The following is a 17290-nucleotide window of genomic DNA, read 5'->3' on the forward strand; positions in this document are numbered from 1 at the left end:
GTCACTATACCAACAAGAACTGGTTGATGTCCAATCATTTCAAGATGTAGCATATGATAGAGAACCAATGATACCAGAGGAAGAAGACCAACGGGCACTGAAGGCACTGGAAACAAGACTCCAGGAACTGATGGAATACAAACTGAAATCTTTTGACAAACTGAAGCAGCACTGGAGGTGCTCACTCATCTATGTCAAGAAATTTGGAAGACCACTACCGGGCTAACCTATTGGAAGAGATCCATATTTGTGCCCATTAGAAAGAAAGCTGACCCAAAGGATTATGGAAATCATCAAACAGTATCATTAATATCACATGTCAGCAAAATTATGCTGAAGATAATTCAAAATCAGTTGCAGCAGTACATTGATAGGGAGCTGCTAGAAATTCAAGCAAGATTCAGAAGAATATGTGAAAATTAGATGTCAGATGGCTCTTGGTTGAAAGCAGAGAATACCAACAAGATGTTTCTGTATGCTTTATTGAATATGCAAAGGAATTCAACTATATGGATCATGACAAATTATGAACAACATTGCAGAATGGATACTCCAGAACACTTACATTGTGCTCATAAAGAACCTGTAAAAAGACCAAGAGACAGTCATTAGCACAGGACAGGGGCATACTGAATAGTCAAAAGAAAGGAAAGGTATGCACCCAGGTTTTAGCCTTTCACCATAGTTATTCAGTTTGTGTGCTCAGCAAATAAAACAAAACAAAACAAAAAAAAGGCATCAGGAGTGGAGAAAGACTCAATAACAACCTCTGATTTGCAGATGACACAAACTTACTTGCTGGAAGCCAAGAGGACTTAAATACTTACTAATAAGGAGCTCTGGTAGCATAGTGGTTACAAATCGGGCTGCAAACCCCAAGGTCAGCAGTTCGAAACTACCACCTGTTCCGCAGGAGAAAGATGAGGCTTTCTACTCCCGTAAAGATTTACAGCCTCGGAAACCCTGTACAGGGCCGCTATGAGTCAGAACTGACTCCACAGCACATAACAACAACAACAACAATGAGAAACAAAGACTACAGCCTCCAGCATGGATTACATCTCAACGTAAAGAAAACAAAAATCCTCACCTGGACCAATAAATGGCATCATGATATGTGGAAAAAAGACTGAAGTTATCAAAGATTTCATTTTGTTTCATCCACACTCAATGCACATAGAAGCAACAGCCAAGAACTCAAACAATGTATTGCATTAGGCAAATCTGCTGCAAAAGTCCTCTTTAAAGTGCTCAAGAGCAAAGAAATCAGTTTGAAGACTAAGGTGTGCCTGACCCGAGCCATGACATTTTAAATCACCTCATATGCATGTGAATGTTGCGCAGTGAATAAGGAAGACCACAAAAGAATTGATGCAGCACTAGAGATAATCACTCATCAATACCAAGACATTCAGAAGAAGCTACCTGACCCACTGATTGGAAGTGATCCATATTTGCGCCCATTGCAAAGATACATGACCCAACAGAATGTGGAAATCACAAAACAATCCAAACAATATCAATATCTCCTGCAAGTAAAATTTTGCTGAAGATAATTATAAAACCACTGCAACAGTGTATCAACAGGGATCCACCAGAAATTCAAGCTGATTCAGAAGAGGACGTAGAACTAGGGATATCATTGGTGACATCAGATGGATCTTGGTTAAAAGCAAAGAATACAAAAAAAAAAAATTTTACTTGAGTTATGGTGTTGGAGGAGAATATTAAAAGTACCATAGACTGCCAGAAGAACAAATAAATCTGTGTTGGAAGAAGCACAGCCTGAATGTTCCTTGGAGGCTAGAAGAGACTCTGAAACTTGTTCTTGAGACTAGAATCTAAAGCAAATGGAAGACATGAGAAAAGATGGACCTTGAAATGTTTTACAAATGATGATTGTGATGCCATTCTTCCTTGCCATTCCAGGCATGATAAACTATATTATTGTCTAATTCAAAATGGCCAATACCAGTTCACTCCACTCATAAACACCTAGGATATTGATCTTTGAGCTTTCTATTTTGTTTTCAATGACTTCCATTTTTCCTAGATTCATACTTTTTACAATACACATTCCAATTATTAATAGATGTTTGCAGTTGTTGTTTTTTTCATTTTGAGTTGTATCCCATCAGGAAATGAAAACTTCACAAGTTTTACTCCATTCACATCATTACGGTCAACTTTGCTTTGAAGAGGTAGCTATTTTCCAATTGCATTTTGAGTGCCTTCCAACCTGAAGGGCTTATTTTCCAGTCAAAATATCAGAAAATGTTCTGCTGCTATTCAGAAGGTTTTAATTGGTCAACTACTCAGAAACAGTCCGCCTTTCCTTCTTCCTAGTCTGTTTGTCTTGATGTTCTACTAAAACTTGTCCACTCTAGTTGACTCTTGTTATTAAGTGCCATCAAGTTGGTTCTGATTCAGAGCAACCCTGATACAGTATCCAAAGGGCAGCTGGTGGGCTTCAGCCACCGAACTACAGCACCACCGTAACAGTAATTTTGTTTGACCCAGCTGGCATTTCAAATCCTGGTGGCATAGTTTTCAGGATCACAGCAACATACAAACCATCACAGTACAACAAACTGACACTGGAGTGGTAGATTTTATGAGTGGTGGTGGTGGTGTGCCGTAGAGTTGGTTCTGACTCATAGCAACCACGTGTAGGGTTTCTAAGGCTATAAATCTTTATGGGAACAGAAAGCATCATCTTTCTCCCGAGGTAGATTAGAACTGCTAACCTTTTGGTCAACAGCTCATTCGTAATCCACTATGCTACCAGAACTCCTTGGGGATTCCATATTTCAACATTTTAAGCTCAATGCAGGTAAACCACTGTATGCATGTGTGTGTGTGTGTGTGTGTGTGCGTGCACATATACCAGGGTATGTCTAAAAGTATCACTACAAAATTATTGTTGTTGTTGTTGTTAGGTGCCATCAAGTCAGCTCCGACTCATAGCAACCTTATGCACAGCAGAACGAAACACTGCCCAGTACTGGGCAAACCTCACTACTTTTGCCACACTTGAGTCCATCAATGCTGCCACTTGGCCAATCCATCTTGTTGGGGGGGCTTCCTCTTTTTCTCTGACCCTCCATCTTACCAAACATGATGTCCTTCTCTAGCAACTGGTCCCTCCTGAAAATATGTCCGATATGAGAGACTAAGTTTGGCCATCTTGGCCTCCAAGGAGCACTCTGGCTGCACTTCTTCCAAAACAGATCTATTGGTTCTTTTGGCAGCCCATGGCACACTTTCAATATTCTCCTCTAGCACCATAACTCAAAAGGATCAATTCTTCTATGGTCTTCCTTATCCACTGTCCAGCTTTTGCATGCATATGAGGTTATTGAAAATATCATGGCTTGGGTCAAGTGCACCTTAGTCCTCAAGCTGACATCTTTGCTCTAGTTTAAAATTAAGAAAGGTGTGCGACAAGGCTATATTCTTTTACCATACTTATTCAACTTGTATGCTGAGCAAAAAAAGCCATCACATTGGTGGTGATGTGCCGTGGAGTCGGTTCCTACTCATAGCGACCCTGCACAGGGTTTCTGAGGCTGTAAATCTTTATGGGAGCAGAAAGCCTCATCTTTCGCCTGTGGAACAGCTAGTAGTTTCAAACTGCTGACCTTGTGCTTCACAGCCCGATTCATAACCACTACCCTATTTGGCCAAATATAGTAGGCTAATTTTCAGGGTGATAATTTTGAATGGCCCATGAATTGTATTATAAATTTTGGCAGAAAAAAAGGTCTTCCCACCCCTGATTTAGTCTTGGAAACCCTATATGGGGTGGCTGTGAGTCGGAACTGACTTGTTGGCAGCGGGGCTTCCAGCTGTATAAAGGAACCCTGGTGGCAGAGCAATGAAAGTAATTGGCTACTAACCAAAAAAGTTGGTGGTTCAAAACCACCAGCCATTCGATGGGAGAAAGATGGGTCAGTCTGCTCCCATAAAGATTTACAGTCTTGCAAACCCTATGAGGCAGTTCTATTCTGTCCTATGGGTCACTAAGAGTGGGAATCACCTCAACACATGGCAATTGGTCTGGTTTGGTTCTGGAATTGTTATAGTTCCCATTTACAGAGAAAACAAAAAAACGTTATCAGTGAGTCATCTTTACTGAGTTTACCCAAGGGAAAAATATTGTCGTTTGGCTGAAATATGAAATGTATAGTGTTTCTGTTCAATAATGCCTTCAGTTCTCTGCAGCATAAATTGGAATCATCTGTTTGGAAAGTCTGTCCACACTGCTTTCAGCCTGCACAGCTGGTGGATTATCACTTTTGTCTAAGTCCTTATACGCGTGCTCCACGTGTGTAGGCACGTTTTAGCGATATACTTAGTTTCACGCAAAACAAAGAGACCGAAGTTAGCATTACTAAACAAGCACCATCACCCACCTACTCCCACACAAAACCAAACAAAACAACAGCCCCAAACCAACAAAAACAAAACCCAGAAGATGGGAAAGACTTTGGGGGTGGTGTTCCATTTAGCCTCAATGTAGAATGTTTAACGGGAGAAACTTATCAGCTTTAGGAGACTGTCAGCACCAGACGCCTTCATGAGAAAGAGAGCAATGAGCATGATGGTGTTCTCAGACAAGTCATCACCTGACAGACATCAGAACGGATGCCAGTTTTCCAGAATCCTTGGCTACTTAGCTCCACGGTTACTTCTCTCCTCATTGTATTCTTCTGTCGTATTTTTTGGAGTGCTTCCTAGAAAAGAACTCATTATGATCAGTAATCTAAGAGCTGTAAAGCAGTTATTAAGCCAGACACCAGGAATTAGAAAATACGTTGGATTCATTCTATAGCATCCTTACACTCAGGTACTCAAACCTCTTCATGCATACTTACACTCTTTTATTTGAAATGAAGGTCAAGATGCCTGAAGCCTTGGATATAAGCGTCCTTCCTGATGATGAGGTAAAAAAAATCGAAACCCAATCTACCATTCTCATGTGTTCAAACAAAATATACCCTTTCATTGACTAAAATAAACAAATGAACAATAACAACAAAAAAAACACAATAATGCCTGCATACCCTGTAATCTACATGCAAAAAATATTGTCATATGAAACCTTATGCTAGGTATTTGTACATCTAAGAAACACAGTCCACACACATTAACTAGCACTCCACAAACTTCTAAAAATGATCTTCTAACTTGCGACCCTTTACAAAAACTCATGAAGAGAAGGTGTATCTTACTACAAAGAAAACAATGCAAAGCTTCTGTGAGACACCATCAAGAAATAACTGTTTCTTTCCCTTTGCACTTTAAACACTGATTATAAAAAGTCATTTTGTATAATTCTGTATTCATTTCAACAAAAATCTCATGTGACTTTTTAGTAATAGGGATTCCTAAGAACACCAACAAGTACTACACTACCACAAAAACCTTCAGCAAGGACTGGATTCCCATGACAGGCCAAATCCACACAGAGAACAGTGAATGGGTCAGAAGCCCACACAACCCCATTCTCCCTGGCTGCACACCAGAGACCGTTTCAGTCGGTCTCCCTCAGCCTTAGCTTCCTTCCAGGTAGAGGCTGGCTGGTTCAAGTCACAGCAAGTGATGAAGCTGTAGATCAAACATTTCTCCTAGCTTCACAATCTTGCTCTAACACCTTTACAGCAGAGGAAAACTTTATGGAGCAAAAATAGATTTTGATGTTCTTAAAACAAAAACTTAAGTGATCCTGGAATGGATAAAAGTGCCCACCAGGAAATATATATGGAATGTGGAATATAAATCCTTACAAAGTAAATTCACCTGATTAAGCTAACGGGCAGGCGGAAGACAATGTTTTCCAACGCTAAAAGCGAGAAATATGAATAGGGCCCATTGTGGTGGTGGTAGTTACATGCCGTGGAGTCGGTTCTGACTCACAGCGACCCTGTACAGAGTTTCCAAGGCTGTAAATCTTTATGGGAGTAGAAAGTCTCATCTTTCTCCCACAGAACAGCTGGTAGTTTCGAACTGCTGAACTTGCGGTTCGCAGCCCAATTTGTAACCACTATGTTACCAGAGCTCCTTACCAGTACTTTAATCATAAAATGATAAAAGGCTGATTTGGAAAGATCTATCTAGGTCCTTAGGGTAGAGAACCAATAAGAAACTGGCTGTATGAACAATGTTTCTTTGCTGTTATTGCGAAGTGCCTTGAGTCCTTTAGAAACTAGAACATTGGGGGAGGTGTGTGGAAAAGAAAGGCAATATAGTAACGGGAGCAATAAGTAAAGTATCGGTTTTGTGTTTGTTTTGTTTTCAACTTTTCATCCCCTGAAATGGGTGAAGGTCTACAGAGCAGATCCATCTTCTATTCAACAATCCTACACATTTTGTTTCATCTCTCTGACTACAATCCTCAAAATGCAACATCACTTAGCCCACTTCCTCCCTGTGTTTTCCCCATTTCCATTTCTCCTCCTTCTGAGCTCTGTCCTCAGGTAAATGCTGCCCTTATGTTCTCAAATGCTTCATTATTCTAAGATGTGCCTACCTCCTTAGTGTCCCCACGAATATATGGCTGAAAGGGGAGCCACAGGAGTGAGAGTTCACTTCCAGACCTAATTTCCGTTTTGTTTTTTAAAGTTTTCCACCTTATTCTAAAAAGGCAGTGCTAATGTGACAATTTTGAAACAAACATGAAACACACCAGGAATTAGGACCTGAATACTCATTACCCAGGACTGGGTCAATACCCACCTCCCTCTGGGCCAGCTTCTGCTTGTCAGTTTGTTTCACTTTGGGACTATTTGCTAGCAGATGTCGGAGTTTCACATAGCTCTTCCACAGCTTCTGGTACCTAAGGAAAAGGACACAGCCAGACAACTTATACCACGAGAAATGAATCTAAAGTCCAATAAACAGAGTCTGTCTGATCATAATTACATGACTTGGAAGATCCTGAATGGCAGCAAACCTTCACTCTAAGTAAGGATATGATTGTGTGGGGTGAATGGGTAGTATGACCAAGAGCCACCTGGAACCTAAGGATTAAGTTATTTTAGTAGAGAATGAGGTAGAAACATACGATGAATCTATTGTTCTAGAAAGAATTCTAAAGAAAGTACACAAAACCACGTTCACCAATGGAAACGTGCACCCTTTCTCATTGTGATTTCTTTGGAAGTGACAACTTTTATTTATACCGTGGATTTTCTGATGTTTGTGGAGAAAAAATTACTAACTTACTAGAGATAATGGTCATCTCTAAGGTGCCCTGGTGTCACAGTGGTTAAAGTACTTGGCTACTAACCAAAAAGGTGGTGATTCCAACCCATCAGCCAGATTGTCAGAGAAAGCTGTGCCTGTCTGCTTCCATACAGATTTAGGGCCTTGGAAATCCCCTGGAGCAGTTCACCCCTGTCCTACACGGAGGGGCACTGTATGTCAGAGTAGACTCAATGGCAGTGGGTTTGGATTTGGGGTTTTATTCCGTTCTGAACTGCCTACAAGAGATCCTGGATAATGAAGAGCAAATGCAGTTCTTTCTCAATTCACAGTCCTGCCATCTGAGTATCCACAAGTGCCTCATCACATTCTACTAACAATCTGCTGACAAAGAGCATTTTTAAAAAGATTTGGTAGCCTATTGGAACTGCTGCTTTCTTGGCCGTGGTTCAGGCCTCTCCTTTGGGATAACAACTTTTTTTAGAGAATGGAGGAAAGAAAGACATACTTACACAGTGCCTGGTTCATTGCTTCATACTTTTATCCAAAGGGGGGAAAAAAAGAACAAAACCCTTTAGCCTCTTCTAACATATGTCAGCCAAAATGGTATTTATGAATTGAAAATCTCCCATGCCCTTTTCTCCCATTATGACTCCTTTTTAAAAAAAGTATTAAGTCAAGAAACTACTGGGTGTTTTGGTGTGCATGTTTACCAAGGTAGGAAGTTCAAACACTCCAGAAGAGAATAATGATGGACTTCCAGTCCCTTACACCCTCATCTTCTCTCAGAAAAGCACCAAGATGCTACATGGGAAAACCCCAACGTTTACAGTAACAACATCAATCCTAAGAGTCAGAAGCCCCAGCGTCTCTTTCTAACACAACATTGACACATGACACATGATCTTGAGCTCTTGCTCAGATGCCAACAAAATCAAGCTCTGCAGGAAACTCTGCAGTGCTAGGCACTAACTTGGTGCTACTGTCCAATAGAGGGCACCGGAAACATAAATAATACTAATAACAGTCATTAGTGTAACCACGGCAAATATAGAAAAAGGTCCTGAAAACTCAAAACCATACAGGACTCATGTTTATAGAATAAAATCTATTGTAGTCAAATATTTAGAGAAAATCATTCTTTAGAAGTTACCAAAACTTTGCTTCATTCGGGAACAGAGCTCGTGACATGTCTGAATTTTTAAAAAGAAAAACCATTCGCTAAAGGGTATTTATTTGCCTGCTAATTCAGCTGTTAGTAGAAGGTGAAAGTGGCTGAGACAAACACCAAAAATGTCTTACTGTGGATCTCCTGCATAACTCAACTGTGCAGGGCGAATCCCAAAGTGGACGATAATCGGAAAAGTAATCACATCCGGGTTGAACTGTTCACGATCCAGTTGATCAATACGGACAGAATTTGGTTTCTAGAGAGAAAAATCAAAGGCATTTATTCCCATAAGAAGTCTTTAAACATTAACTTTAACCTAAGTAGAGAAGAAATTCATTGGATTTTTTTTTTTTTTTTTTGTAGGAAAGCCTCATCCCTGAAGGGATAAATGTCATTTAAAACTATTTCATGATAGCAGCTATATGATATAAAAACCATAATGTCACTCCTGTAAATGAATCTGTGCCATTTGGCATAATGAACAATGGTTTTGTCCTTTTTTACAGTCCACACAGAAACCTTTAAAAATTCAACTTCAAAAAGGGCACCAGCCAGATAAAACCTTTCCTTAACCTCTCCACAGCACAGGGAAAGGGTTCCACATCATGGAATACACTGCTTTATTCTGCTTCAAGTTTCACAGTTCAAATGGGCAACATTTGCTTGAGAAGCCCAGATGTGTTTATACAATTTTTTTGTTTTCTCACCATTGTTGTTATGTGCCTTAGAGTAGGTTCCGACTCATAGTGACCCTGTACAGGGTTTCAGAGGCTGTCAATCTTTACAAGAGCAGAAAGCCTCATTTTTCTCCCATGGAACAGCTGGTAGTTTCGAACTGCTGACGCTGAGGATAGCAGCCTGATTCGTAACCACTACGCTACAGTTTATCATGTGTATTCCATTTATTCTAATTAAAACCCATGGAAATAAAAGGCCAGATACGATGAAATCTGTGAGAGATATACACTGACTGGACCACCTTGTTTTTCCTGGGCTTTTAAGTTTTCCACATTTGACAGGTTCATTCTATGACTCTCAACTAATGGAAAACATTTGAGTTTTCATTCTCTGACAAGTTTCTGCCTTACACAGGTTTGGGCTTCTGTGTGGATTTATTTTTTTTGTAATTAACCTTCTCTTATTATGTCCATGTAGGATATTTTTGTAAGGAGCTCTGGTAGCATAGTGGTTATAAGTCCGGCTGCTAACCTGAAGGTCAGCAGTTTGAAACTACCAGCCGTTCCACAGGAGAAAGATGAGGCTTTCTGCTCCTGTAAAGATTTACAGCCTCGGAAACCTTAGACAGGGTTGCTACGGTCAAAACCGACTCCATGGCACACAATCAGCACCACCAGGACATTTTTGATAACATCTGATGTTAGGGGTCTTTGAGTCGGTTACAACACACAGTGATCTTATACACAACAAAACCAGAGACTACTCAATCTTGCATCATCTTCACAGTCACTGCTGGAGCCCACTGTTGCAGCCACTGTAGTAGTTCTTCTCATTGAAGGTCTCCCTCCTTTTCACTGGTCTACTACTTCATCAAACATGATGTCCTTCTCTGGGGACTGATCCCATGTCAAAAGTACATAAGACAAACTCTAATAATCCTCCTTTTCAAGGACTACTCTGGCTGTACATCTTCAGAGACGTATTTGTTTGTTCTTGCTGTCCACAGCATTTTCATGGTTCTTCACCAATACCATACTTCAAGGGTATCAATGCTTCATCAGGCTTCCTTATTCATTGTCCAACATCCACACGAAAATACCATGACTCGGGCCAGGCACACCTTAGTTCTCAAAGTGACATTTTTTTTATTTTTAACACTTTAAAGAAGTCTTTTGTAGTAGATTTGCCAAATGTAATACATGGCCCAGTTTCTTATTTCTGCATCTATTGATTGTTTGAGACCAAGGAAAATAAAATTGTTAACAACGTCAATCTTTTTTCTATTTATCATGATGTAGCTTATTGGTCCAGTTACAAGGATTTTGTTTTCTTTCTGTTAAGGTGTAATCCATACTAAAGACTGTGTAGTCTTGGTTGTTCATCAGTAAGTGCCTCAAGTCCATTTGGCTTTCAGCAAACAAGGCTGCGTCATCTTCATTCACAGGTTGATACTGAGGTTTCATCCAGTCCTGATGCTGTGCTTTCTGCATATACTCCATCTTCTTGGATTCTTTGTACAGCATGCAGACTGAATAAATTGGTAAAAGGTTACAAACCTGATATACACACCTTTTCTGATATGAAACCATGCAGCCTCATATCCATGCAGCCTCCGCTTGTTATTTTCAAACAATTGTTTCTTGGTCCCATTCTTCACATTTTCCATAGTGTGTTATGATCAAATAAACCTTTACATAGTGAAACATCTTTCTGGTATACTCTTTCAGTCAAGATCCATCTGACATGAATAATGATGTCCCTCATTCCACATCCTCTGAACCCAGCCTATTTCTGGCAGCTCCCTGTTCAAATACTGCTGCAATCATTTTTCAATTATCTTCAGCAAAATTTTACTTGCAGGTGAACTCAATGATACTATTCAATGATTTCCACATTCATTGAAATGGTCACAAATATGCATCTTTTCCAGTCAGTCAGCCAGATAGATATCATCCAAATTTCTTAGCATAGATGAGTGAGCCCTTTCAACATTGCATCCATTTCTTGAAACATCTCATTTGGTATCAGTTGAAACATCTCAGTTCCATCAATTCTTAGAGCCAATTTTTGTCAATGTCTTTAGTAAACCTTGGACATCATGATCACATACTATCTCCTGAAATGGTTACACATCAACTAACTCTTGTTGGTACTGTGAGTCTGTGTATAACTTTCATCTTCATTCAGTATTTTGCCCAATGAATCCATCAATATGGCAATTCAAGGCTTGAAGTTTTCCTTCAGAATAATAAATGCCCACCCAGTGTGTTCCTCCCTTTTGGTCTTTGAACTCCAAGTTTGGCACATTTCACTTTAATATTTTACGATAGTTTCTCAAGACACATTACAATGTTTTACTCTGTCTTTTGTACAACTCTTTAATGTCATAATTTTTCTCTTCACTTTACCGACTCTACACGTGAAAGTAACTTTAAGAGTCTAGCATTCACTGTTTTTAAGTGATCTTTTGCTTTCTCCTGAACCCCAACAAGCAGAGTGTGGATGGTGGCCTAGTAAGCCTGAGAGGGGTTTCCCTACTGAAACCTCAAAGTCCCCCACTAGTTGGAATCAATCCTGCATGATCAGCCTACCCACAGTTGTAACCCCAATCAGCCATATGACAAATCCAACTAGGTGACAAACAGGCTGTGTGGAAACACAGCCATATTAATTAAAACACAGCACAAGGTAAAGTTTTTGAAGAACATTTAAAAATTTCCAATTATAATGAGGTTGACCTCTGTCTTCAAACTTAATAACTGGAAAAAAATTTGGTCAATGGTAACCTAATATAAAATTATTTCAATGCCCTTCAACAATAAAGTTATTTAGCTTTAAGAACTTTTTATTTTACTCATCAACTTTAAAACTCATCATTTTTAAAAGAATTACACTAGAAGATTGTTATTAAATTGTTCATGCTTTCATTGATGTTCAACATCCTGCTATGGTATCATTAAAGGAAAGGGTGATTTAAATAACCTATGCAATCCTGGTATGTGCTGTAGGATAATCACTGGAATGCTAACCTCAAGGTTGGCAGTTCAAACCCACCAGCCACTCCTCGGAAACCCTGTACACCTATGTACACACCATAAGTCAGAACTGACTTGACAGTACTGGACAGTAATGCTGTTGTTGATAGGTGTGAGTCAGTCAGCTGTGACTCAGAGTGACCTCACGCACAACAGGACAAAGCACCGCCTGCCCTGCGCCATCCTCACAACTGATGCTCTTTGAGCCCATTATTGCAGCCACTGTGTCAATCCATGTCACTGGGGGTCTTGGTTTTCCGCTGAACTTTTACTCAGCTCTTAAACACTTTACAGAGGTCTTCTGCAGCAGATTTGTCCAGTGCATTCATAGATAACTGTGGTCAAATCAACTTCAACTCAGGGCAACCACACATACAACAAAACAAAACATTGCCCAGAATCACTGGATGTTCGAGCTCACGGATGCAGCTCAAAGATACAGGGTCTTCCTCATCCTTGCTGGCCTTAATTCACTAAGCCCAATGTCCTCCTCCAGGGACTGATGCCTCTTACTGATGTGTTCAAAGCAAGTGACCCTGAAAATGCTCTGCTGTGATCCATAAGGCTTTCAGCAGCTAGTGCTTGGCAGTACATCATAATCATCAGTCCTTCTTTCTAGCCTGTCTTAGCCTGGAAGCTTGGCTGAAACCTGTCCACCGTGGGTGAGCAGAATGGTATTTGAAATACCAATGGCATAGCTTCCAGCATCATAGCAACACCCAAGCCATCAGTCTGACAAATGGACAGATGAGTAGCAGATAATATCTATAGAGGGAGGGAGGGAATTGAGAAAGTTCTAGTCTTTGAACACACTCTATAACATTAGATCATTATTGTTTAAGAATAAAAAACTTTGTTAATTAAAAAGGTAATACTTGGCTGAAGCAAGTGCTTTAAGAAGGGAGGTTAATTCTTCTAAATTCTATAACAATGAAGCATTTGTTGTTGTTGTTAGGTGCCATCGAGTCGGTACCGACTCACAGCAACACTATGCACGGCAGAACGAGACACTGCCCAATCCTGAGCCAACCTCACTACTACTGTTGCCACACTTGAGATCATCGATGCTGACACTTGGCCAATCCATCTCGTTGGGGGTCTTCCTCTTTCTCTCTGACTCTCAACTTACCAAACATGATATCCTTCTCCAGTGACTGGTCCTTCTGGACTGAACTGGTCCCAAATCTACCTCACCTAATGTTCACTATTTGCATCCTCTCATCCTGCCTAATCTGCTTTCCTCAAAGCTGGCTTCTTAGCATCTTAACTGTATCCTCTTAGTCCTGACAATACTTAAATATCTGACCTCCTCCATGGAGCATCTCTGCCAAAGCATGGCCAAGTGAGCTTTCCTACATCTAAAACCACAGGCTTTACTGGTAGGACAACTGATTCAAGAATTCCCCGCTGACTCCTTTCACTTACTGTGTATTTTCATTATGGCAAGTATCATATATAGAATATAGGTTTCACCGGTACCTGGCATACATAAGTCAATCAAAGAACAGGAGTTAAATGGTGATCATGGTGATGGGTAAATGTCACTCTCCTTTTGGCTCAAAAACAAGTAGTATGAGACTCTGAAGCACCTGGGAATTTTTTTTAACCAGATTCCTGGGCCCTACTGCTTAGAGTGGAATCCTGGTGTGGCACAGTGGGTTAATGAGCTAGACTGCAAGGTTAGTTTGAACCACAAGGTCAGTGGTTCAAGTTCACCAGCCGTGTTCTGAAATCCTACACAGGGTTGCTATGCTTCGGAACAGACTCAACAACAACAACTGCTTAAGAGTGAGACCCGGTGTGGCACGCTAGGATAAAACACTAGACCACAAGTCCATTTGAAACACAAAGTCAGTGGTTCAAATCCACCAGGCACCCTTCAGAAACCCCTATGAAACCGCTATGAGTTAGAACCGACTCGATGGCAGTTAACAACAACTGTTTAGAGTATCCCTAGTTATTTTTTGAAGCTCCCCAATTACTTCTAGGATTTCAAAAGAAATGCAACTATGCCACGGAAGGGAGCCTCAGGATGGGTGTGTTCCCAAAATATCTACATGAGAACCTTTAGGGAGACCAACCAAGATCCACCATCTCCCGGCTCCATCTGGTCTAAACTGGTAGGAGAAATATAAATACATACAACTGTTGAAAAAACAAAACTCACAGTCTTATTCTCATATGATTATACATATATATGTATTTCTAAATTACTTTAAGGATTATTTAAGTGATTTAACAATGCTAAAGTAAAAACTCTCCGATTTTCTAGTTTTAAAATAAACAGTATTGGATGGAATGTTTAATGTTTAATATTGCTGTTTGCAAATAGCAACATTTTGTCTGTGCAGATGTTACTGTCGTGCTACAAAGAGTTGATCCAGAGTTCAGATTTTTATGAATCAAGACTATTAACAATTTGGCAGCTTTTTAAAAAGTAACAGCTTTAGGGGGTGGGAATCAGCAGCCTCGATGGTAGTCATGGACACGTCGATACGGGCAGAGGTAGAGGGGGCTTCAGAAGAGTCGTGAGGGGTTACCGGGCTGAGGTTTTCTGAGGAGGCGCCAGTCACAGGACTGGACCTGGGATAGATCTTCTACTGACTGAAGGGTTCCTGGAAAAATGGATTCTTCCCATCACAGGGGGACGAGTCCTATGGACCACAATGCCACGGTCTCATGCTCCCATGGTGCATGGCATGATGCCTATGACATTCTACTTTGGCTTTAAGAATGTGGAACCGTTGTTGCTGGAGAAATGGCTGGAGCTGTTGTCGCAGGGTTTTTATTAGCAGTGTTCTATGAAGGACTCAAGAGAGCCTGAGAGAGTTTATTGCGCAAGTCACAAGTCAGCATCTGCTATCACTCCATGCCTGTCCCAGGGCCAAATGGGACCATTTTTACGGAGACACACAAAACTGTTAGGCAGCAGATACTGACCTTTCCTCACCTCCTACAAACTCTACTGCACATCATCCAGGTGGTCATCAGCTACTTCCTCATGCTTCTCTTCATGACCTACCACAGGTCCCTGTGCACTGCACAAGGAACTTTCTCCTCAGGTGGAAGAAGGCAGTGGACATCACTGCGCACTGCCATTAACGTCAGACTCCACGGTGTGGCCTGAGCAATTGCAACAGGAGGCAGTTTGAGAATGGAAGACACGAATCCTGCTCCAGTCATCCGCTCTTGCTCCTTGTCTCCTTACACACACAGACACACTTGCTCAGCAGAGGTTTAGCTTATAGTCTTTGAGTTTAAGGGATAAGTAATCTCCCCAGAATTTTCTTCTAATCAACTGAGATTTCTGTTTCTCTTGAGGAGAAGTCACCCTTGAGATGTCGTCACTTCCCCATCATCTCTGATCCCAGTCATATGTTCTCAACTAATCCAGGTAGCTGTAGAGTCAGTGACAGGAGCTCCCAATTCCTTTTTCATCTTTTGAGTTTTTTCACAGACAATATGTGAATTTGGTGATTTTGTTCTGGGTGAGTGACATAAGAGATTATTAAATTAAGCCAGGAATGATGGTATCTGAGGAAAAGTCTTGCCCAACTAAACCTAGAACCCAAGTTCTAGTTTTTTAACTAAATTACTGAGAAATACACTGTGCCTTTCTCTAGGTGTGATGTGTGAAGTATGGGGGGCCGGGGATGTATTTGAGTCTAAATATAGGCTTGAAGCTTGTAGAAGTGTACACTCGTGGGCAGCCGACTGCCAGCTGTGTCCCTGCTTTGATTAGAATGAATATGCCAATCAAAAAAAACACAAAGACTATCACAGAAAATAGAAATAGATATTTCAAAATAAAATTATCAGTATTTAAAAAAAAATAAAAACAGCTTTGTTTAAATAGTTTACTCTGTTTCTTTACATGAGAGTTTTAATTCTCCATTTCTATATAATCTTATCATGATATAAGATGCCAATATATAAAAAGGACTCAAAATTTTGTGGAAAAATGGAATTAAAAAACAATGGAAGTTTTTTCACAAACTTTTTAAAGCTCATACAACTATGTTATGAAATATTTTAGGAATAAAACTCTTTATATGATTATTAAAACATTACATTTTTCATAAGAAACTATCTACAATTCCTTGCTGCTAATTTTTAATCTAACTTCAAAAATTAATCTAACAACCTAATTTTTTAAGCAAAAAATGTTTAAACAAAATATTAAGCCAAAATAAATGGAAATTTTACAAGCATTTACAATTTATAATAATCATGGCAAAAGATGAACAAGAGAAAATAGGAAGAAGAAGAGCAAATAAACCAGAGGATATCCTAAAGAATATATGAACAGCCAATGAACATACAAAATATCAATTTTTGCTAGAAAGCAAAATAAATACAGGAGTTAACTAAAAAATATGTTTCCTATCACAATTTTAATGTTTCTTTAAACTAGTATAATCAACATAAAGAAACAGGTACTCTCATATACCTTCAGTCAGAGTATAAATTTTACAAGCTTTCAGAAAGCAATCTTTAATATCTATCAAAAGCCTTAAGAATGTGCATACCTTCAGTTTACTAATTTCACACATAGGGTATCTTCCTAAGAAACTAAAGGAACATATAAGCAAAGATATATAAATATTAATGTATGTATATACACTTTCCCCCATCACACACACGTACTACGATACTGTTTTTTATAGCAAAAACCTGAAACCTAAGTGTACACAACAAAAGAGAATTATTTAAGTAACTATGTGTCTTTTTTTTTTCCAATTATATTCCTAAAGAAAAATGATAATTTTGCTGCAGTTGGTAGGGAAGGAAGAAGAGCTTGATGCAAATTTTAGTTTCAAAACAATATCTAGATAGAGAGATGGCTACTGCAGCTTGGCGCCTGGGTTTGTGGGTTAGGAGCTGGAGACTAAGGCAGTTAGTACTGCAGTTGTCCGGCCTCATTTCCTAGCAGGTCCACTCAGTGTTGCCTGAGGAAGATACAATCAATGGGCTGAGTGAGGATCAGAAGCAGTTTCACCATGTTGTTGTTGCCAGGTGCCATCGAGTCGGAACCGACTCATAGCTACCCCATGCACAGCAGAACGAAACAATGTCCGATCCTGGGCCAACCTCACTACTGCCACCACACTTGACGCCATCAAAGATGCCATCTGGCTGATCCGTCTGGTTGGGGGTCTTCCTCTTTTTCTCTGACCCTCCACCTTACCCAGCATGACAT

The 17290-nt window shown here is 40.0% G+C and overlaps 1 protein-coding gene across 2 annotated transcripts in view; it reads right to left on the reverse strand.

The window, feature by feature from the left end:
- The window catches only part of DROSHA (drosha, ribonuclease type III), a 168350-nt gene that overhangs the window by 71275 nt on the left and 79785 nt on the right, over positions 1-17290 (reverse strand). For both annotated transcript variants that reach the window (XM_006873500.1, XM_006873499.1), the window contains 3 exons: positions 8509-8633; positions 6739-6838; positions 4629-4736 (listed from right to left, as the gene is read on the reverse strand). In XM_006873500.1, coding sequence (XP_006873562.1) covers positions 4629-4736; positions 6739-6838; positions 8509-8633 — 333 coding nt within the window. The remainder of the gene's footprint in view (positions 1-4628; positions 4737-6738; positions 6839-8508; positions 8634-17290) is intronic.

This window comes from Chrysochloris asiatica, unplaced genomic scaffold (assembly GCF_000296735.1).
Source record: "Chrysochloris asiatica unplaced genomic scaffold, ChrAsi1.0 scaffold00243, whole genome shotgun sequence".
Lineage (NCBI taxonomy): Eukaryota > Metazoa > Chordata > Mammalia > Afrosoricida > Chrysochloridae > Chrysochloris > Chrysochloris asiatica.